Here is a 24,838-nt window from a genome sequence, read left to right on the forward strand (position 1 = left end):
GCAACTGGGTTTCGCTTATGGCATAAACACTGACACCCTTCAGCTGTCTCTGAACTGAACCACACTAGAGAGAGGCGACCCTTGAGACAGACACCGACCGAGAACATGGCAGTATAGGACCAACACAACTCCAAAACAACAGCCACAGGCATTGAGTGTGGGGACCAAGTCATGCATTTTTCATCCAGTGTCTGTGTTTGAACTGGAACAGCATTATTCATCTCTGAATGCAATGAGTTTGACATTTGATCAGCTACAAAGGGCTGCCTGCGGGAGGCCCAGGAGCCCTGGCCCTCATCCTCACCTCATCTCCCTCTCCATCCGGCCTCACACAATCCTCCAGCTGCAGGGGCAGACGAGGCTCGGCCTGGCTGATCACAAAAATCTGAGACAGGGGGGGGGGGGGGGTGATTTAGTTTTATTTATTTTTCAGAAGATGTTGGTTCAAATAGATTTACAGTTAGAATACCTCTACATTCACGGTACTTTCCAAGTTGAACTGCAGAGTGGAAAGGAAAGTACCACAATTCCAAAATCAGAAAGCAAATCAAGTCTCATACAGTTATCTTTTAACCAGTAGTTTCTCTGATTAATAATGAGAGTCAATGGCTGTCCCTTCGCCACAGTAAGTCTGTTGGACTGTGGGTGTGGTCAGACGGAGCATCAGACAGCCCTACCCTCTCAATGTGCAGCTCCACATCCTGCTGAGTGCAGCTCTCGATCTTCTGCTCCACTTTCCTCACCATCGCCTCCACGTCCACAATGCTCTCCTTGTTGATGCTACAGACGGGGGGGATGAGAAGCACAGCGCTTAGAAGTCTACACAGTTCAATTGGAGTCAAACAAGTGGGAGGCTAGCTGAGAACTGAAAGTTTCCATTCAAAACCCTGATTGAAGTTCAAACAGTTACAGAAGTGTTTCAAAAGCTGAGAAAATTGTGTTCGTGTGTGTGGGGGGAGGAGGGTAAACTTGGATTTTTTTCAAAAAAAATAAAACAAATCATAACACTGACACTACTCTTCCTGAGGTAAAATGTCACAGGATCACATTGTTTGGATGGTTTCAATATGACCATATTGACAGATATATTTCCTATATTCTTTTGATTGAATCAGTCTATTGGGACAACGTGTAAAAAATAAAAAATAAACATAATGAGACACCAATATGAACTACAGTAAAACACCAGTGGCCACACAACAATAAGACAGAGATGAATCAACTATCTGAAAGACAGTTAGTTGTCACCGCTGTCCTTTCTCACTGTTCTAGATCCAACAGAGCCTTATAGAAATATGATGAGCTATCAATACCAATTGTCACATAGCATGGAGTCAGATGGAACAAGCCCAGTGTAATCCTTCACCTCTTCTCATTAAAAAGCAGTAACGAGAGACAGGACAGTGGTGAATGGTAATCCCGGTCAGTCCTCTGCAGCTGCCTCAGTCACAGACATCCACTACGAGGATCAGTTAGACAAATAAAGCCCACATTAATAACCTCCTCCCTCAAACATCCTACCAGCCTGCCTGGGGACAATAAACACTGCCCATCAACTAATGAGTCATACAAGTAAGGCTTTTGATTGACCGGACTAGTGTCTTGTCCACGGGCTGTACTTGTACATCAAGCTGCCTTTACAATACAGAAAAAGGAGATCCTATGGACCGCTCTGGCTCAGACAAGGCTACTTACTATAGTCTTAGCGAACAACGGACTATGTATTATAAAGATATGTGAAACATTTCAATGCATTGTTTAACACGCTCTAGTAAGAGAACGTAAAACGAGACACGTAGAGGAAATTGTTGACGGGGACGCAGAGGATACCCTAACCCTAATATAACTCTGTATGGGGAAGTTTAAATACTATATGTGACAGGTGTTGCAAGCTCTTCTCTATATGTCATCACTAACCTCAATCAACCTTGATGAATATGAAAGGACTCCTGTAATGCAAAGCTTACTAAGCGTCCATAGAATTCAAGGAACATAGAACATTAAGAGGCTTGATTTGAACAACTTGTTAGGGCCAATAGTTTTGCAGATCAAATTATGTTGGGCAGAGTGCAATATGCATTATGTGGATTGTTAAGATTGGGGGCAGGATGTTTAGACCTCTGCGGATTTAGTGCAGAAGCTGCGGGCCTCAACCCTGACTATACATTTGTCTTGAGTATGCTTTGATAGAAGCTGGTTTGTGACTGATGCTTAGTCATGGATCAAATGGGTAGTATCCCACATGGCACCCTATTCCCTATATAGTGCACTACTTTTGATCAGAGCAGTCAAAAGTGGTACATTATGCAGGGAACAGAGTGCTATTTGGGAAGGAGCCATCCATGGGGTAAGTGGTTGCATGCAATAAGTGCAATACAATCAACTGCCACATCAAACCACATGACATTACACAAGCAAAGGAAAAAGGAACCAAATCATTTGAGGAATCGCACCACAGGATTTCTATGCTGAATTTGTCCAATAAGAAATGCTTGTTTTTGTTCTCGGTTGCAAAGAGTTTTGCTTCGGCCTGCACAAATGAATACGAGCCAGCTCTGAAGCAACCTTCAGATTGTATCATTACACACAAAAGGTCGAGAGGAAACAGAGTGGTCAAACCACTCTGATACAACTTACAAGGCTGGTCAGAAGTTTCCGTCAATGAGGTGGACTTGAGCCTTGGCCTAAATAACTTGTGTGGCCTTTATTTGTGGTCAGTTTCCTTCCCTACCAGTCTAAGCCTGACATAGACCTAGTTCAGCAGGAAACCAACAAGTGGCTGAGACCTGGTAAGAGCTTTTCTGGGGTCTGGCAAACATGTGACATTAAGTGGAATTCATTTTTATTACCTTTATTTAACTAGGCAAGTCAGTTAATAACTAATTCTTATTTTCAATGACGACCTAGGAACAGTGGGTTAACTGCCTTGTTCAGGGGCAGAACGGCAGATTTGTACCTTGTCAGCTAGGGGATACAATCCTGCAACCTTTCGTTTACTAGTCCAACGCTCTAACCACTAGGCTACCTGCCGCCCCAAATACGCATGGAAGGTGCGTCACAATCGCTACATGTAAACAACTGGAGACACTGCCATTTTTGGAGACATGTTATTGGCAAAGCAGCGCTATTGTAGCTAGAATAAGAGTGTAGGAGTGATTGTTAATTGTTAATCATTTTTGCTGGCTAAATGTGGGTCTAACTTTAAACAATTCACTTATTTACTGTTAATTAGCCACCACAAATCTCTTTGCTAGCCAACGCGACACTGTCTCCAAGGTGTCTCCAGTAAAGTTAATGTTTTGACGTTTGTCTCCACATTCCAAGCGTATTGGAGTGATTTACTGATCACAAAACAAGTGGCGTTTGACCTATCTCGTCCTCCCGTTTACACTTCATAGTTTGTAACGAGTGTTAAGAGTCATTCATTACTGTCAGGTGCAATCAAGTCAACTGAAAGAGATGAGAACATATCACATGCTTGGTATGGAAAAGTACAGTATCCTCTTATTGTTATGCTTTTCATAAAAAGCTCCAGTAATGGACTAATTTGACTCTGACCCCAGAATGACTAATGATACTCAGGCTCTTAACTACCTCTTCAACTTTGATGTACTGTATATATTGTATCTACTCTTATCTGGGCAGGAACGGCTCCATTAAACACTTCTGTACTGTATCCCATCTGAAAAAGTGGACCCATTTGTCGGGAGCTGAAAAATTAACAATTCTTTCAGAATGTGTGAAAATGAATCGGGAGCCCATTAGGATCCAGCTTTTCCCACCATTGTTTGTCGGGGGCCACCAGGAAATGCAGTCTTGTACTCACTTGGCGGCAAACTTCACCATCTGCTTGCTGGCACGCTCCCCCACGGCGACTAGGGCCTGCACGTTAAACTGCTGCTGACGCAGGACCAAGAAGCACTGCTTCCCTATAATGACCACAACAACACAATAGACATCAGCTGGGTACCTCTAACTGGGTCTAGCAACTCCTAATGCACGTGTCAAAAAAGGAGCCATGGTTCTATACAATGCCAGGTCACTATCTCAGGCCAACATGGCAGAGGTCATACCTGCTTTAGATACCACCTCTCGCCCATAAAAAATAAAAATAAACATTTTCAATGCATTTCCAGGTAACGGTCAGAGAGCAGTGAACGGACAACCCTTTGAAGAAAGTGTATTGGGGGGGTGTCGAGAGCCAATTCCCAAACCACACACCTTAAGACCAAGGTAAACGAAGTTAGTCAACTATCATGCCAACATCAGAGACCACCCAAGTGCTTTGATGTGGTTTCCTCTGTTCATTGACTGGAGGAGGGCCGATTACAAAAAAAACATTCACTTCATCCCAGTGTAAATCAGGATGTTATTCTGCTCTCAAGGACATCCTTCACTGTAGAGTTGAATGAATGAACGGAGGGGTTTTCCTGGAAGGAAGCCGCCGCGAGATCATCACAATATGATGGTTTATTGATTAGCATATTGTTAGCACAGATGTGTACGTGCTCGATGTTTCGAATCATCTGGATGGGATCCGACTAAGGCAAGGCTCACTGAGTTCATTGTATTATAGACTCAAACTCAGACAACCTCGGAAAATGACTACATTTAATCCAAGTTTGTGGTGCCATTTAAATAACTGAGCTTTGGTCTGAGTTTTCAAACTTTTCAAAAAGGAACTTGCATGTGCCTGTGTAATACCTACAGAGGAATCTGTACTGAACAAAAATATAAACATAACATGTAAAGTGTTGATCCCAAGTTTCATGAGCTGAAATAAAAGATACCAGAAGTGTTCCATATGCACAAAAAGCTTATTTCTCTAAAATGTTTTGCACAAATTTGTTTACATCCCTGTTAGTGAGCTTTTCTCCTCTGCCAAGATAATCCATCCACCTGACAGGTGTGACATATCAAGAAGCTGATTAAACAGCATGATCATTCATTACACAGGTGCACCTTATGCTGGGGGCAATAAAAGGCCGCTCTAAAATGTGCAGTTTTGTCACACAACACGCCACAGATGTCTCAAGTTTTAAAGGGCGGTGTAATATGCATGCTGATTGCAGGAATGTCCACCAGAGCTGTTGCCAGATAATTTAATGTTTATTTCTCTACCATAAGCCACCTCCAACGTCATTTTAGAGAATTTGGCAGTATGTCCAACTGGCCTCACAACAGCAGACCACGAGTACCACACCAGCCCAGGACCTCCACATCCGGCTTCTACACCTGCGGTTCGTCTGAGACCAGCCATCCGGACATTTGATGAAACTGTGGGTTTAAACAACTGGAGAATGTCTGCACAAACTGTCAGAAACTGTCTCAGTGAAGCTCTCCTGCGTGCTTGTCGTCCTCACCAGGGTCTTGACCCGACAGCAGTTTGGCGTTGTAACCAACTTCAGTGGGAAGATGTTCACCTTCGATGGCCACTGGCATGCTGCAGAAGTGTGCTTTTCATGGATGAATCCCGGTTTCAACTGTACGGGGCAGATGGCAGACAGCGTGTATGGCATTGTGTGGGCGAGCTGTTTGCGGATGTCAACGTTGTGAACAGAGACCCATGGTAGTGCTGGGGTTATGGTATGGCAGGCATAAGCTACGGACAATGAACAGAATTGCATTTTATCGATGGCAATTTGAATGCACAAAGATACTGTGAAGAGATCCTGAGGCCCATTGTCGTGCCATTCATCCGCCGCCATCACCTCATGTTTCAGCATAATAGTGCACAGCCTGATCAACTCTATGCGAAGGAGATGTGTTGCGCAGCATGAGGCCAAGGGTGATCACACCAGATACTGACTGGTTTTTCTGATCCATACCTCTACCTTTTTTTTTTAAAGGTATCTGTGACCAACAGATGCTAATCTGTATTCCCAGTCATGGGAAATTCATTAGGGCCTAATGAATTTATTTCAAATGGCTGATTTCCTGACATGACCGCAGTGTGCAAAGTTATATAAAACTTTGCACTCTGCGACCCCCATCCCCTAGGTCCCTCACCACCCGGGTTGCAAATAAGGTGAAAAACTCCATTCTGGTACCATGCAGTTATTTTCCTAAATGGTGTACATTTCTAGTAGATGTTGACCACATTTGCCAACCTGAGGAGAGTTGACTGAAAATAATGTCTATTTCACCAGCCACGTTGGCGGGTGGTCAACTTGCAGGGCTCCACAGTGTGAACGTTACATTTGAGAATAACAATGGTCAAAAGTCAAGTATGTGGAAGTCAGGGTTAGAAAAAAGCTGCAGTAGCCGTTCTCAAAGTTATTCTGCTGTTCTGTTTCATAGCTGCTAATTGCACAAAGAAATAGGAATCCTATAACCCACCTCGCAAAGTAACACTGCTTGGCAGGAAAGCTGTGCGCACTGAGTGAAATGCTGATAGATTCATTTTTGGAGGCGCTGCACACAGGCATAAAAGTTGGTCTAATTTACTTGAAAGTTTACAAAGTGAAACTTTGTCCTCATGTTTCTTGGCTAATTACATTTAACTAATTTAGCAGATGCTCTTATCCAGAGCGACTTACAGGAGCAATTAGGGTTAAAATGTCTTGCTCAAGGGCACATCAACAGATTTTTCACCTAGTCGGCTCGGGGATTCGAACGAGTGACCTATCGATTACTGGCCCAACGCATTGAAAATGTACATTGTTTCAACGTTAGTTTGAGTCTGCTGCTTCAACTGATAGCGAAGAGACGCCCTAGTCAGAACTCAAATCTCACACACACACAATGACTCGAGTGGACCCGTTACCACGGTAACTGCACGCCCTTAAAGGGGCAGCTGAACTTTTTGGTTAAAAGACTCCAGTAACAAAAACTGAAATTAAATTGAGCAATATACCACATTACTTCTTACGAATACATTTCTTGTTTCAGAAACAATAGAAAGCATGGTCATCTGTTGTTTTGTGTTTTTTGAATGTAATTATGGCAAAGAAATATTTTTGTTGGTTAAAGATCTGAGTGACTGGAAGATTTTTGATCTACCTGCTACAGTGACTGGTGAACCAAATAGTTCATTTTAGGCCCTGATATTTGGCCCAAGGACAGTTGGTGATCTGTTTGGTAAACCCTAAGGTTCAGTTACAGAGCCATTTAGATTAGAAGCAGTGGTGTAAGGTACTTAAGTAAAAGTACTTTAAAGTACTTTTTTTAGTATCTGTACTTTACTTATATTATTGACAACTTTTACTTTTACTTCACTACATTCTTAAAGAAAATATTGTACTTTTTACTCCACATTTTCCCTGACAACCAAAAGCACTTGTTACATTTTGAATGCATAGCAGGATAGGAAATGGTCAAATTCACACACTATTCAAGATAACACTTGGTCATCCCTACTGCCTCTGGGCTGGCGGACTCAAACACACAAATGCATCTTTTATAAATAATGTCTGAGTGTTGGAGTGTGCCCCTGGCTATCTGTACATTTTAAAAACAAGAAAATGATGCGGTCTGCTTTGCTTAATATAAGGAATTTTAAATGATATATACTTTTACTTGGGTATATTTTAGCAATTACATTTACTTTTGATACTTTAGTATATTTAAAACCAAATACTTTTAGACTTTTACTCAAGTAGTATTTTACTGGCTGACTTTTACTTCGAGTAGCTTTCTATTAAGGTATCTATACTTTTAATTAAGTATGAGAATTGGGTACTTTTCCCACCACTGATAAGAAACATGGCTGTGGCCTGAGGAAGTGTGTTATGAAGCTGGACAAAGATGGAGAATCTCACCTTTAGCTCTGCTGGTGTGAATCCTGGCACGCACCCAGATCAGCTGGTCAGCCTTCTCAGGTGTCAGCTTATGGACACGCACCAACACCCTGTCTGGCTCACAGGGCAGAAAAGAGCACCTTTCAATACAACTTAAAAGACCATATACCCCCTTCCCCCCACACACACTCATATTACGAGGAGAACAAAAGTCATAAATATGAAACACTGCATAGAAGTCGCCCCATTCTCTGCGCCTTATGACAAATGGACTCGGCTTTGCCATGTCACTCTGAGGCATGCTTAACGTTATTACGATCAGCTAGTTGAGACAGAGAGCGGCCTCATGCGCCCCGACGGCTGTGAGCCGCCCATTTGGCTGAACCTGATTCCACCCACATGAAAGGCAGGCTGGCTGTCTCTATCATTCCTCATCCCCAAGGACAGGCATGCAGGTGAGAAACAAACTTTGTTCTCTGCCATTGGAGCTGAAAGAGCAGGCAGACAGGTGGACGACCCAGTTTCTTTCACGTTTATCTGGGAGCAATGGCAGGCTATTAGTCACCACAATCATCTTTGATATCTAGGCCGTCTCTACTACTGCCACTACTGACGCCATGTCCCTGAGTCACTCAGATATAATCACGTTGTCTATATTACTTAACAAGTAGTAGTAAACATGGTTGTTGAAATAGAGATATCCTCTGTATATAATATGTTTGTTTTGAAGAACAAAGAGGAGGAGGAAGCTGCTGACTGTACTGACCCAGTTTCTGCTGGGACTGGACCATCTGGGGGACACCGTACCGATCCTTGGCAAAGTCCTGCACAAATAACAAATAATCTGCTAAACATTTAAATACAATAGCATTAAAGGAAACATCAGAGGTGCATAAAATGTAATATTCATTTAACATTCCACCATATAGAAAAGGTGTAAATCAATAAGTAACATCTGAAAACTGAAAAAGTGAATTGATCCCCCAGGATATTTACATCTTCATCTGTGCTTTGTGTGTCAGCAGCCTGAAAACAATAGAGGCAAAACAGTTAGTTAATGCAACGGGACATCCTGATGAATCCTGATAAAGGGCCTTGTATTGGAAACAGCTAGTGGACTGATATTATGACAAATATAACTGATAAACAATGGAACCCCCCTCCCTTGCCCGATTGTGCCCTCCGCACGTCACGTCAACAGCTGTGAGGGGCAGAGAGGCAGATAAAACCCACTGACCAGCTTGGCCTGCTTCTCAGCTTTCTTCGCCGCTTTCTCCGCTTCCTTCTGCTGTTTCTTCAGGCCTTTCTTCGACTGGGCCTGGTCCGCCTCCTCCGCGGCTCTGCAACAGGAAGTCCAGAACAACGCAAAACATTTAAGTCCACATCCTAGGTCTATTTTTCCAGCTTCCTGTAGGAAGTTTTTGACCAGTTAATTCAAGCCATCACCACCTCTGGCTTGCTGTCCCAATGACAGGCTTTTAAGTTTGTCTACCTTTAATCCTATTGTTTTCACATGCTTTCAAACACAGCAGTTAGCATGTGAACTCTGGGATGGAGCGGGGAAAGGTGTTTACACTGTCACACAGTGAGATTAGATGGATAAACACAAAGCTGGTATGAGCTGGGGAGTAGAACAATGCTTTTACTATTCCTCTCTAATCACCTCCAAAGGAGAAAAGCCCTCGAAATGAATAGTAGATACGGATAACCTTGTTATGATAGCATTCATCTGGATAACTAGTGGTGCCTTTATTTGCAAACAATGTGTTATGCTGACAATTCAATAACTCAAGGGGAGCTGGACAGAATACAATCAGTCTACTGTGAAGACAAATAAGGATGTGGACATTAATTGCTAACGACATAGCCTGGACAGCAACATGGCTCATCAACCTAACAATGGACACAACTATTAGGGAACTAATAGGTTGCTTCAAATTCTTGGTCAATGGGATTAAGGACTACAAGGGTATCAAGCCTACAGTTGAAGTCGGAAGTTTACATACACCTTGGCCAAATACATTTATACTCAATTTTCCACAATTCCTGACATTTAATCCTAGTAAAAATTGCCCGTCTTAGGTCAGTTAGGATCACCACTTTATTTTAAGAACATGAAATGTCAGAATAATAGTAGAGAATGATTTATTTCAGCGTGTATTTCTTTCATCACATTCCCAGTGGATCAGAAGTTTACATACACTCAATTAGTATTTGGTAGCATTGCCTTTAAATTGTTTAACTTGGGTCAAAAGTTTCAGGTAGCCTTCCACAAGCTTCCCACAATAAGTTGGGTGAATTTTGGCCCATTCCTCCTGACAGAGCTGGTGTAACCGAGTCAGGTTTGTAGGCCTCCTTGCTCACACACGCTTTTTCAGTTCTGCCCACAAATGATCTATAGGATTGAGGTCAGGGCTTTGTGAGGGCCACTCCCAATACCTTGACTTTGTTGTCCTTAAGCCATTTTGCAACATCTTTGGAAGTATGCTTGGGGTCATTGTCCATTTGGAAAAACGATTTGCGACCAAGCTTTAATTTCCTAACTGATGTCTTGAGATGTTGCTTCAATATATCCACATACTTTTCCTCCCTCATGACGCCATCTATCTTGTGAAGTGCACCAGTACCTCCTGCAGCAAAGCACCCCCACAACATGATGCTGCCACCCCCATGCTTCATGGTTGGGATGGTGTTCTTCGGCTTGCAAGCGTCCCCTATTTCCACCAAACATAACAATGGTCATTATGGCCAAACAGTTCTATTTTTGATTCATCAGACCAGAGGACATTTTTCCAAAAAGTATGATATTTTTCCACATGTGCAGTTGCAAACCGTAGTCTGGCTTTTTTATGGCAGTTTTGGAGCAGTGGCTTCTGTTTTACTGTGGCTAGAGATACTTTTGTACCCGTTCCCTCCAGCATCTTCACAGGATCCTTTGTTGTTGTTCTGGGATTGATTTGCACTTTTCGCGCCAAAGTACGTTCATCTCTAGGACACAGAACACGATAATAATATTACTAACCAGTTAGGTGTCGCAAGACAGGAGGTATTCTTCTAATACACAACCTGTGATAGTCAAGAGGTTTCATTGTACTCAAGACAGTAAATGGTCTACAGGAAATAACACTGATCAAGGGAGAACGGTGATATAAATAGCAATACAAAACAACATTCACAACAGCATTAGATTACGTTGTGCACATGATTTTAAAAGAACGACCTGAAGCACCTACCAGTGTTTTTACACCAATTCCCGGTCAACTTGTTTTCTTTCGCAAAGGAAATCTTAATAGCTTTTTTCACTTTAAAATATACACCACCGGTCAAAGGTTTTAGAACACCTTCTCATTCAAGGGTTCTCCTTTATTTTTACTATTTTCTACATTGTAGCATAATAGTGAAGACATCAAAACTATGAAATAACAAATATGGAATCATGTTGTAACCAAAAAAAAGTGTTCAATAAATCAAAATATATTTTATATTTGAGATTCTTCAAATAGCCACCCTTTACCTTGATGACAACTTTTTGCACACTCTCGGCATTCTCTCAACCAACTTCATGAGGTAGTCACCTGGAATGAATTTAAATCAACAGGTGTGCCTTAAGAGTTATTGAGGTCACATGATAAATTCACTTCAAAATGTAGATGAAGGGGAGGAGACAAGTTAAAGAAGTATTTTTAAGCCTTGAGACATGGATTGTGTGTGTGTGCCATCCAGAGGGTGAATGGGCAAGACAAAAGATTTAAGTGCTTTTGAACAGGGTATGGTAGTACGTGCCAGGTGCACCGGTTTGTGTTAAAAACATCAACGCTGTTTTTCAAGCTCAACAGTTTCCTGTGTGTATCAAGAATGGTCCACCACCCAAAGGACCTCCAGTCAACTTGACACAACTGTGGGCAGCAGTGGAGTCAACATGGGCCAGCATTAGGGTTGCAAAGTGTCGGAAACCTTCTGGTAAATTTCCGAAATTTGTCTTTCTTGGGAAGTTAAGCACGGGAATTTGGGGAATTTTGCTTAAATTCATCAAAATGTTTAGCTTAAAACAGTGAACCTTTTTTGTGGGATACACAAGGCAATCATAGGTCTTGTAGCATATTTTGGTTAAACTATCCCCAATTCAATGGAATTGCAACCCACTGCATGCACAGTGCATTCTTCCATCACATGTGCAGTGCATGCAGTGGGTTGCAATTCCATCACATGTACAGCTGATTCTCAAGATCTTGCACACTAATGAAATTCAATTGAGCCCACAGTATTACACTGTCTGAGCCAATGACTACACACTTTCTGTTAAGTTTTGATTACAATACTGGGTGGGGGGAATATATTGTATATGACAAACATTATTTTTTTGTTAACTTCTTGAGTGTAGGGGGCAGTATTTTCGTTATTGGCTAAAAAACATACCCATTTGAAACTGCCTATTTCTCAGGCCTAGAAACTAGAATATGCATATAATTGTCAGATTAGGATAGAAAACACTAACGTTTCCAAAACTGTCAAAATATTGTCTGTGAGTATAACAGAACTGATATTGCAGGCGAAAACCTGAGGAAAATCCAACAAGGAAGTGCTGTTTTTCCTGAAAGCTCTCTGTTCCATTGGATGCCTTGCCTCCATTTAAAGGGATATCAACCAGATTCCTTTTCCTATGGCTTCATCAAGCTGTGAACAGTCTTTAGGCATAGTTTCAGGCTTTTATTTTGAAAAATGAGCGTGAAAGAACCCATCGCATCAGTGGATGGCTGGGTGCCAGCAGAGTTTTTCATGCGCAACAGCCATTTTCTCTCGCTCGCCTTTCTACACACTTTACAGATACTATTTGGAATTTTCATCTGCGATGTCGTGACCGCTCGAGCCTGTGGATTTCTGAACATAACGCGCCAAACAAATGGAGGTATTTTGGAAATAAAAATCATCTTATTGGAACAAAAGGAACATTTATTGTGTAACTGGGAGTCTCGTGAGTGCAAACAGCCGAAGATCATCAAAGGTAAGCGATTTAATTTATTGTTTTTCTGATCGTGAACAATCTACTTGGTTGCTAGCTGTTTGTAATATTTTGTCTACTGAGAGAGATGTTCTTACATAAACGCTTGTTATGCTTTCGCCAAAAAGTTTTATTGAAATCTGACACGCCAGGTGGATTAACAACAAGCTAAGCTGTGTTTTGCTATAGTGCACTTGTGATTTCCTGAAAATTAAATATTTTTAGTAATTTAATTAGAATTTGTCGCTGTGCAATTCAGCGGATGTTGATGAAAATGATCCCACTAACGGGATGGGTGCGTCAAGAAGTTAACTAGTAAATAGTAGCCTACAGCAAAGTGTGTTTAAATCAACTTGTTAACAATTTCTGCTGGTTCGTTTTTGCTACCATGTGGGTTTGAGCTTGCTTGAGCCTGCTTATTGAGGAGTGTTAATTCACCTGTTTCCATACATATTTCATTTTAAAACATTTGTCTTACAAAGGAGTTGTTTAATCTAACTGCTTAACTATTTATCTATACATGGAATTGTATTTGTTTTTTACAGGAAAATGCTACGGGCACCATCTGATGTGTGGAGACATTTCACTGCAGCTAATGTAGAAGGAAAAGTTTTGTACATTTGCAAATACTGTGCCAAAACAAATGTGAAGAATACAACAAAGATGCAGAATCATCTGGCCAAGTACATAAAGAAAGTTCCCTCAGCGCTCACAACAAGCAACCTCTGACAAAAGTCCCTCTACTTCTAGTCGAAGTGAAAATGATGAATCACACCTTATCGAAAGCAACAGCTCATGGTCCTCCTGGAATAAGAAGTATTTTTGACTCAATAGAGGAACATAGTCAGAGAAATGCTGATGAATGTCTTGCTCGAGTTGTATGCAACTTGTTCACCTCTAATGGTTACAGGCAATGTGTATTGGAAGAGATTTCTGAATATTCTTCGCCCAGCATACACCCCTCCAACCAGACATGCTTTATCTACTCATTTTCTGGATGCAGAGTTCAACAGAGTTCAAGTGAAGGTCAAACAAATCATAGAGAAAGCAGACTGTATATTGCAATCATCTCTGATGGGTGGCCGAATGTTCGTGGGCAAAGAATAATTAACTACATCATCTCCACCCCTCAACCAGTATTCTACAAGAGCACAGACACAAGGGACAACAGACACACGGGTCTCTACATTGCAGATGAGCTGAAGGCAGTCATCAATTACCTTGGACCACAGATGTTATTTGCACTGGTGACAGACAATGCTGCGAACATGAAGGCTGCTTGGTCTAAAGTGGAGGAGTCCAACCCTCACATCACACCCATTGGCTGTGCTGCTCATGCATTGAATCTGCTCCTCAAGAAACACATGGCACTGAAAACAATGGATACACTCTACAAGAGAGCCAAAGAAATGGTTAGGTATGTGAAGGGTCATCAAGTTATAGCAACAATCTACTTCACCAAGCAAAGTGAGAAGAATAAGAGCACCACAATGAAGCTGCCCATTGGGGTGGTGATGTCATTATGTTTGACAGTCTCCTGAGGGGAAGGAGTCTCCAAGAAATGGCCATATCACAGTCTGCCGATATGGACAGACCCATCAAGAGGATCCTCCTGGATGACGTATTTTGGGAGAGAGTAGTAAGCAGCCTGAAACTCCTGAAACCTATAGCAGTAGCCATTGCATGGATTGAGGGAGACAATGCCATCCTGTCTGATGTTCAGACTCTGCTTGCAGATGTAAGAGAAGAAATCCGTATGGCCCTGCCCACTCCACTGTTGCGCCAAGCAGATGAAACTGCAGTTCTGAAATACATCAAAAAGCGTGAAGACTTCTGCCTGAAGCCCATACATGCCGCAGTGTACATGTTGGACCCCAAGTATGCTGGCAAGAGCATCCTGTCTGGTGCAGAGATCAACAAGGCTTATAGAGTCATCACTACCGTGTCTCGCCACCTTGGCCTGGATGAGGGCAAGGTTCATGGCAGTCTGGCGAAGTACACTTCCAAGCAAGGGCTTTGGGATGGAGTTGCAATATGGCAGTCGTGCCAACATATCTCATCAGCCACCTGGTGGAAGGATCTTTGTGGAGCTGAGGCTCTTTCCCGTTGCCTACATCATCCTCCAAATCCCACCAACATTAGCTGGCTCAGAGCGCAACTGGTCCATATTTGGGAACACACACCAAAGCACTCAACAGGCTGACCAATACAAGGGTTGAAAAACTGGTGGCCATCTGGGTAGATTTGAGGCTTTTTGAGCCTGACAACGAGCCATCCTCAACAAGGCTGGAAAGTGATAGTGAAGATGAGGCCTCAGAGTCTGATGTTCAAGAGGTGGACATTGAGGAGGTCCAGGGAGAAGACATGGAAGTCTGAGAGGAAGACAACCAAAACTTTACTTTCTAGACTATCATTTTACAGATGTTGAAAACGTTATTGGGAGATGCGATGGATCATTGGGGATCATTCAATATTCCCTTTGTTGTTCAGTGAAATCATCCCATGTGAAGAGTCAACTCATTTAATTCAAGTTCAATTTAGAACTAAATTATTATTATTTATTATTCTATTGGAAGGATTTAATCATTTGCAATTATGTCTACTTTTGATAAGGTAAAAGGTTTACGTCTCAATTTGATATGATAAATATATCCAATGCAAAAAACATCTACATTTAAATGGTATTAATAATAATTTGCATACATTTTCGTTAATTCCCCTATATTCCCATGGAAAGTTTCCACCTCTGAATATTCCCCAAAATGTGCAACCCTAGCCAGCATCCCTGTGGAACACCTTTGACACCTAGTAAAGTCCATGCCCCGACAAATTGAGGCTGTTTTGGGGGCAAAAGTGGCGTTGCAAATCAATATTAGGAAGGGGTTCCTAATCAAAATCAATTCAAATGTTATTGGTCACATACACATACTTAGGAGATGTTATTGCAGGTGTAGCAAAATGCGTGTACAAAAAAATCTTCTGGGCTAATAATATAAGAAATAACGCACAAAAAAACAATACACAGCAAAGTTGCTTAGGAGCTAGAAGCAGAGCTGCCATATCTGTCGGCACCATCTTGTTCTTGTTTGGTATACTCAGTGTATGTCTGCTGCAGAGACAAGAGAGAGCATGACAAAACATAATAAATCAGGGGATAAAAAAAAGTGCTAAAAACATGTTGGCTCACAATTAAAAAGATGGAGAACAAGCTATAGGATGAAAAATATCTGAGTTTTGTCGCAGGTATAGCCATCTAGCGCTAGCTGACGCTACCTACAGTAACAAAAAAATTAAAAAATAAGTAATTGTAGCGATTTTTCACCCCCATCATTAGAGTACATTACATTATACTGTACTCTACTTTTGTGGGCTCTACTGTAATTCAAGTGAGATGGAACTTTTGGCCACAATGTGATCTGATTATAATAGACCAATGACTGTTCCTACGGGTAAGGGACTGGGCTCTAGAACACCCTATCAACCAATCAGAGCTTTGTATTTAAATATCTTTACATTTGTTTCATATCCCTCACACTCAGACTAAGCATTTCAATGGACAAAGGAGGCTCAGGGAAATAAATGATTAAAACTATATATTTTGGAATTAATTTTTCATTAAATAAACACACATTGATTTATTCCATATACAGTGAGGATTTAAAAATGGAATGCTTGGGGGCTTTAATAATTCATGAACAAAGTTTTTACTGATACAATTTAACTAATTGGTAGGTCTACCTGTACTTGTTACTTCTGTGAACTTTCATAATCCTCCCTCCTAATGGGGTAGAGAAAGTGTCTTCTCATTCTGTTGGTAACAGAATGACTAGGCAATAATTCCTAAACTAACGAAGATAAATAACTTCCGGCTTTTACTTCAACATTACTGTGTTTTGATGTACTTTCTAAAACCTTAAGACTTTTTCTAGTAGATGTTTTTTTCAGAACCCTTTTCCATCTGTGTGACCAGATATCAAAGCCTTGCTTTATTAATCATTTTTAGGATAGAAAAATGGTTGAAAAACATAACTATGCCTTAATTTCCCCAAAATATAGACTCTTAGCATTCATTTAATACCAAAATGGATATGCTCCTATAAACTTCAATGTGGTGCTCATGGGGTCTTAAACATGGAAATGACCACTAGGCAATCTTTCACCCAAACTAAAAATTCCTGACATTGAATTATGTGGCAAATCCTCAAATTCTGTCATACGATCATAGCAACCCCTGGGAACCATACGAGTATGTCAATAGACAATATAGCCAGGATGAGTGAGGGGAATTAAGCACATTCACACCCATCTACATATCCAGTGGCATTAAAACACAATGAGGAGAGGAGGAAATTGGTGGTAGGACCCCTGACCAGGGAGCAATACAGTTAATGCCATCTAGTTTCACAGATGACATATTCCTCCAAATGGAAAACTCAGTGAGTCAGTCTAAATATGTTAACGGGTGCCATCATGCACAGACGAATAAAGTACTAATCATTAACAGAAAACAAAGAATTGAATAAGTTAAAGTAAAATGACATTAACTGATTCATTAGGCACAATACTCATTCTTAACTTTAATGAATAGGCCTAGGCTACTGTACACATAGGCCTAGGCTAACTTTCACTCATTATTACAGTGTTTCCACTTTTTTGGGACTTCTGCTGCCCCCATGACACCTTCCCTCTGCTGTCAAATCCCTTCTGGACTAGCCTACATCTGCTGTGAGCATGGTCTTCATTACATTTAACCCCGCCAATTGTAGTTGTTTAATGCACAGTAGATGCAAATATATACAGTACCAGTCAAAAGTTTGAACACACCTACTCATTCAAGGGTTTTTCTTTATTTGTACTATTTTCGAATCATGTAGTAACCAAAAAAGTGTTAAACAAATAAAATAAAATTTGAGATTCTTCAAAGTAGCCACCCTTTGCCTTGATGACAGCTTTGCGCACTCTAAGACAGCCCTACAGGGAGGCAGGATTGTCCTCACAGTGACAGACCACGTGTAACAACACCAGCACAGGATCGGTACCTCCGAACATCACACCTGCGGGACAGGTACAGGATGGCAACAACAACTGCCCGAGTTACACCAGGAACGCACAATCCCTCCATCAGTGCTTAGACTGTCCGCAATAGGCTGAGAGAGGCTGGACTGAGGGCTCGTAGGCCTGTTGTAAGGCAGGTCCTCACCAGACATCACCGGCAACAACGTTGCCAATGGGCACAAACCCACCGTCGCTGGACCAGATAGGACTGGCAGAAAGTGCTCTTCACTGACGAGTCGCGGTTTTGTCTCACCAGGGGTGATGGTCGGATTCACGTTTATCGTCGAAGGAATAGATACTGACTGTTACTTTTGACCCCCCCTTTGTTCAGGGACACATTATTCCATTTATGTTAGTCACATGTCTGTGGAACTTGTTCAGCTTATGTCTCAGTTGTTGAATCTTATATTCATACAAATATTTACATGTTAAGTTTGCTGAAAATAAACACAGTTGACAGTGAGAGGACGTTTCTTTTTTTGCTTAATTTATATACTGTATTCTATCATATTCTACTGTATCTTAGTCTATGCCGCACTGACATTGCTCATCCAAATATTTATATATTCTTAATTACATTCCTTTACTTTAGATTTGTGTGTATTATTGTGAAATTGTTAGATATTACTTGTTAGATATGACACTGTTGAAGCTAGAAACACAAGCATTTCACTACACCAGCAATAACATCTGCTAAACACGTCTATATGACAAAACTTGATTTGGTGCATGATGGCACGGTCAGAAGACATTCGCGTGCATGCATGATTAGCTTGCTAATGCTAGCTAGCTCCTACTAACAAGTTAGTTCACTGTCGTCAGTTGCTAACGTTAGCTAGCTGTCACACTTTAACTGTAGCTGCTATGCTTGACTTTTTCTATGCAAAAATGGCCAGTTACATGTTTGCAATTGCCTAGCTAGCAAACTAACGTCAGTTTATTTATTGGTAGAAAACTGATAAATTCAATTGCTTTAGAAATCACCTGCATTAGCAAGCCAGATGCTAACGTTAGCAATTAACGTTAAAACATTGAGAAATGAGAACGCTGATCATTTTCTCTTACCCTTGGACAGCGTCTTTAGTCATGACACTTATGGTTATTTTGGGAAGTTAAGGTGGCTAGATATCAAACGTTTCTTGACTATTATTATCAGACAGAGTCACCACATCATCTGTCCACATGCATTGGTGGTCGTAGAAGGACCTGATGCAAAGGAAAGGAGTTTCACTCAATCCGGGTAGAAACTGTGGCAAAGAACAATAGTTCCGCCAGAGCTGTGGAAATCTCTCTTTTTTTTTATAATAATAATGAAAGATCGATAATATGGATGTTCACACTTTTTATTTAAGCAATAAGGCACAAGAGGCAGTGCTGTATCATAAATACAGTCCCAGGTAAATGACATTGTCGCGCCAGAGTAGTCAACCCATTTACCAGTGAGGGCCAGTCAACCAATTGACCTGTGACTGTATTCACGATAGCACTGCCTCGCATGCTTTTTTGCTTTTTTAAAACTGTTACCAACATATTTAAATAACAATGATTTACATATTTTAATGAACGTTATACCATGGCATTGTTGAATAGTTGTTTCTGGTTGGCTTGAAGGTCATTCTGGAGCGTGCATTATTTCCATATAACACACAGTATAATATGCATGGTAGAATTCAATGGCTGTAGGTCATATAAAAATGCCAATATACCACGCCTAAGGGCTGTTCTTATGCACAACGCAACACGGAGTGCCTGGATACAGCCCTTAGCCATGGTATATTGACAATACACCATAAACACCAACCATGCTATTATAAACTGCTTAACAACATAACTATATTAATACAAATAAATGTTTTGTCATACTTGTGGTATATTTAAGCAATAAGGCCGGGGGGGTGTGGTATATGACAAATATACCACGGCTAAGAGCTGTTCTTATGCACGACTCAACGCAGAGTACCTGGATGCAGCCCTTAACCGTGGTATATTGGTCATATACCACGAACCCCTGAGGGGCCTTATTGCTATTATAAACTGGTTTACCAATGTAATTAGAGCAGTAAAGATAAATGTTTTGTCATACCCATGGTATATATGGTCTGAAATTCCACGGATTTTAGCATTCAGGGCTCGAACCACCCAGTTCATAATTATATATTTTCCTATAACACACAGTGTATTTCAAATCGAATACATTTTTATTTGTCACATACACATGGTTAGCAGATGTTAATGCGAGTGTAGCGAAATGCTTGTGCTTCTAGTTCCAACAGTGCAGTAATATCTAACAAGTAATCTAACAATTCCCCAACAACTACCTAATACACACAATAACAAAGTGGTGAATGAGAATATGTACATATAAGTATATGGATGAACGATGGCCGAGCAGCATAGGCAAGGTGCAATAGATGGTATAAAATACAATGTATACATGTTATATGAGTAATGTAAGATATGTAAACATTGTTAAAGTGGAATTATTTAGAGTGCATTGTATAAAGTGACTAGTGATCCATTTATTACAGTGGCCAGTGATTGGGTCTCAATGTAGGCAGCAGCCTCTCTGAGATAGTGATTGCTGTTTAGCAGTGTGATGGCCTTGAGATAGAAGCTGTTTTTCAGTCTCTCGGTCCCAGCTTTGATGCACCTGTACTGACCTTGCCTTCTGGATGGTAACGGTGTGAACAGGCAGTGGCTCGGGTGGTTGATGTCCTTGATGATCTGTTTGGCTTTCCTGTGACATCAGGTGCTGTAGGTGTCCTGGAGGGCAGGTAGTTTGCCCCCGGTGATGCATTGCGTCTTGCATCTCGACTCTGCATCTGTAAAAGTTTGTCAGGGTTTTGGGTGACAAGCCACATTTCTTTAGCCTCCTTCACCACACTGTCTGTGTGAGTGGACCATTTCAGTTTGTCTGTGATGTGTACGCTGAGGAACTTAAAAAGTTCCACCTTCTCCACTGCTGTCCCTTCAATGTGCATAGGGGGTTGATCTCTCTGCTGTTTCCTGAATTCCACAATCATCTCCTTTGTTTTGTTGACGTTGAGTGAGAGGTTGTTTTCCTGACACCACACTCTGACTGCCCTCAATGAACAGCATTCTTTCATAGGGATTCCTTTTGTCCAGATGGGATAGGGCAGTGTGCAGTGTGATGGCGATTGTGTCGTCTGTGGACCTGTTGGGGCGGTATGCAAACTGAAGTGGGTCTAGGGTGGCCGGTAAGGTGGAGGTGATATGATCATTGACTAGTCTCTCAAAGCACTTCATGATGACAGTAGTCGGTAGTCATTTAGTTCAGTTATCTTGGACACAGGAACAATGGTAGCCATCTTGAAGCATGTGGGGACAACAGACTGAGATAGGGAGCAATTGAATATGTCCGTAAACACACCAGCCAGATGGTCTGAGCATACTTTGAGGATGCGGCTAGGGAAGCCGTCTGGGCCAGCAGCCTTGTGAAGGTTAACACATTTAAATGTTTTACTCATGTCAACCACGGAGAAGGAGGGGAGGTGCAGTCATTGTTAGCGAGCCACGACTGTGGCACTGTATTATCCTCAAAGCGAAAGAAGGTGTTTAGTTTGTCTGGAAGCGTGACGTCGGTGTCTGTGTCATGGTTGCACGGTAGAATTCAATTGCTATTGTTTTACATGTTATGTTTATGCTGCAAATCATGGAACAGACCTTCCATGTCATTCATTATTTTTCCATAGAATGCATAGCACCTCGTTGATTATCCATTCCATGTTCTATGTTTCTATTTGATTCTATTTTTTTAACCTTTATTTAACTAGGCAAGTCAGTTAGGAGTTTTAAGAAAATACCCCCCAAAAAAGTATGAGATAATAATAACAAATAATTGAATAGCAGCAGTATATAACAATAGCGGGGCTATATACAGGGGTACCGGTACAGAGTCAATGTGCGGAGCACCGGTGTCGAGGTAACTGAGGTAATATGTACACGTAGGTTTAGTTATTAAAGTGACTATGCATAGATTATAACAGAGAGTAGCAGTAGCGTAGCAGTGTGTGTGTGTGTGTGTGGGGGGGGGGGGTGTAGCTATTTGATTAGCTGTTCAGGAGTCTTATGGCTAGGGTGTAGAAGCTGTTTAGAAGCCTCTTGGACCTAGACTTGGCACTCCGGTACCGCTTGCCGTGCGGTAGCAGAGAGGACAGTCTATGATTAGGGTGGATGGAGTCTTTGACAATTTTTAGGGCCTTCCTCTGACACCGCCTGGAATGGAGGTCCTGGATGGCAGGAAGCTTGGCCCCGGTGATGTACTGGGCGATATCCATTACCCTCTGTAGTGCCTTGCGGTTAGAGGCCGTGCAGTTGCCATACCAGGCAGTGATTCAAACAGTCAGGATGCTCTCGATGGTGCAGCTGTAAAACCTTTTGAGGATCTGAGGACCCATGCCAAGTATTTTCAGTCTCCTGAGGGGGAATAGGTTTGTCATGCCATCTTCTCGACTGTCTTGGGTGTGCTTGGATCATGATAGTTTGTTAGTGATGTGGACACCAAGGCGCTTGAAACTCTCAACCTGCTCCGATAGTGCCACGTCGATGAAAATGGGGGTGTGCTCGGTCCTCCTTTTCCTGTAGTCCACAATCATCTCCTATGTCTTGATCACGTTGAGGGAGAGGTTGTTGTCCTTGCACCACACGGTCAGGTCTCTGACCTCCTCCCTGTAGGCTGTCTCATCGTTGTCAGGGATCAGGCCTACCACTGTTGTGTCATCAGCAATCTGATGATGGTGTTGGAGTCGTGATTGTGTTGGAGTCGTGCCTGGCCGTGCAATCGTGAGTGAACAGGAAGTACAGGATGGGACTGAGCACGCACCCCTGAGGGGCCCCAATGTTGAGGATCAACGAGGTGGATGTGTTGTTACCTACCCTTACCACCTGGGGGGGGCCCATCAGGAAGTCCAGGACCCAGTTGCAGAGGGAGGTGTTTAGTCCCAGGGTCCTTAGCTAGTGATGAGCTTTGAAGGCACTATGGTGTTGAACGCTGAGCTGTAGTCAATTAACAGCATTCTTACATATAGTTGAAGTCGGAAGTTCACATAAACCTTAGCCAAATATATTTAAACTCAGTTTTTCCCAATTCCTGACATTTAATCCTAGTAAAAATGCCCTGTCTTAGGTCAGTTAGGATCACCACTTTATTTTAAGAATGTGAAATGTCAGAATAATAGTAGAGAGAATGATTCATTTCAGCTTGTATTTCTTTCATCACATTCCCAGTGGGTCAGAAGTTTACATACACTCAATTAGTATTTGGTAGCATTGCCTTTAAATTGTTTAACTTGGGTCAAATGTTTCGGATAGCCTTCCACAAGCTTCCCACAATAAGTTGGGTGAATTTTGGCCCCTTCCTCCTGACAGAGCTGGTGTAACTGAGTCAGATTTGTAGGCCTCCTTGCTCGCACACGTTTTTTCAGTTCTGCCCACACATTTTCTATAGGATTGAGGTCAGGGCTTTGTACAATACCTTGACTCTGTTGTCCTGCCATTTTGCCACAACTTTGGAAGTATGCTTGGGGTCATTGTCCATTTGGAATTTGCGACCATTGCGACCAAGCGACCAAGCTTTATTGTGACCAAGCTTTAACATTGCGACCAAGCTTTATCTTCCAGACTGATGTCTTGAGAAGTTGCTTCAATATATCCACATAATTTTCCTTCCTCATGACGCCATCTATTTTGTGAAGTGCACCAGTCCCTCCTGCAGAAAAGCACCCCCACAACATGATGCTGCCACCCCTGTGCTTCATGGTTGGGATGGTGTTCTTCGGCTTGCAAGCGTCCCCCTTTTTTCCTCCAAACATAGCAATGGTCATTATGCCAAACAGTTCTATTTTTGTTTCTTCAGACCAGAGGACATTTCTCCAAAAAGTACGATCTTTGTCCACATGTGCAGTTGCAAACCGTAGTCTGGCTTTTTTATGGCGGTTTTGGAGCAGTGGCTTCTTCCTTGCTGAGCGGCCTTTCGGGTTATGTCGATATAAGAATCATTTTACTGTGGATATGGATACTTTTGTACCTGTTTCCTCCATCTTCAGAAGGTCCTTTGCTGTTGTTCTGGGATTGATTTGCACTTTCCGCACCAAAGTACTGTCATGTTCTGACCTTTATTCCCTTTGTTTTGTCATTATTTAGTATGGTCAGGGTGTGAGTTGGGGTGGGCAGTCTATGTTTGTTTTTCTATGATTTGGGTATTTCTATGTTTCGGCCTAGTATGGTTCTCAATCAGAGGCAGGTGTCATTAGTTATCTCTGATTGAGAATCATACTTAGGTAGCCTGGGTTTCACTGTGTGTTTGTGGGTGATTGTTCCTGTCTTTGTGTTTGTGGCACCAGATAGGATTGTTTCGGTTTTTCACGTTTCTTGTTTTGTAGATTGTTGTATTTTCATCTTTATTAAAGATGTACAAAACTAGCCACGCTGCATTTTGGTCCGCCTCTCTTTCACCAGAAGAAAAACGTTACAAGTACGTTCATCTCTAGGAGACAGAACGTGTCTTCTTCCTGAGCGTCACGATGGCTGCGTGGTCCCATGGTGTTTATACTTGCGTACTATTGTTTGTACAGATGAACGTGGTACCTTCAGGCGTTTGGAAATTGATCCCAAGGATGAATCGGACCGGAAATTACTTGTGTCATGCACAAAGTAGATGTTCTAACCAACTTGCCAAAACTACAGTTTGTTAACAAGAAATTTGTGGAGTAGTTGAAAAACAAGTTTTAATGACTCCAACATAAGTGTATGTAAACTTCTGACTATGCTGTATTCTATTCTACTGTATTTTAGTCAATGTCACTCCGCCATTGCTCGTCCTAATATTTATATTTTTCTTAATTATTTTACTTTTAGATTTGTGTGTATTGTTGTAAATTGTTAGATGCTACTGCACGGCCATGCAATCTCCGTAGACAAACATTGGCAGTAGAATTTATGCCCTGCCAGATCTGCCCCGGTCAACTGGAAACTTCTAGGAGCAGCAACAACAGCTCAGCCACTAAGTAGTAGGCCACATAAGCTC

At 41.8% G+C, this 24,838-nt stretch overlaps 1 protein-coding gene across 1 annotated transcript in view; it reads right to left on the reverse strand.

Moving 5' to 3' along the window:
* LOC139380347 (aspartate--tRNA ligase, cytoplasmic-like) overlaps positions 1-19,031 on the reverse strand; it is a 32,238-nt gene extending 13,207 nt beyond the window's left edge. Inside the window, exons 1-8 of the mRNA XM_071122961.1 lie at positions 18,859-19,031; positions 8,977-9,079; positions 8,736-8,765; positions 8,506-8,563; positions 7,761-7,853; positions 3,827-3,929; positions 678-780; positions 305-385 (exon numbers count right to left, since the gene is read on the reverse strand). Of these exons, the coding sequence (XP_070979062.1) occupies positions 305-385; positions 678-780; positions 3,827-3,929; positions 7,761-7,853; positions 8,506-8,563; positions 8,736-8,765; positions 8,977-9,079; positions 18,859-18,881 (594 nt within the window). The 5' untranslated portion in view covers positions 18,882-19,031. The remainder of the gene's footprint in view (positions 1-304; positions 386-677; positions 781-3,826; positions 3,930-7,760; positions 7,854-8,505; positions 8,564-8,735; positions 8,766-8,976; positions 9,080-18,858) is intronic.
* Between the last annotated feature and the right edge of the window lie 5,807 nt (positions 19,032-24,838).

The sequence above is a fragment of the Oncorhynchus clarkii genome, chromosome 22 (genome assembly GCF_045791955.1).
Source record: "Oncorhynchus clarkii lewisi isolate Uvic-CL-2024 chromosome 22, UVic_Ocla_1.0, whole genome shotgun sequence".
NCBI classification, from domain to species: domain Eukaryota; kingdom Metazoa; phylum Chordata; class Actinopteri; order Salmoniformes; family Salmonidae; genus Oncorhynchus; species Oncorhynchus clarkii.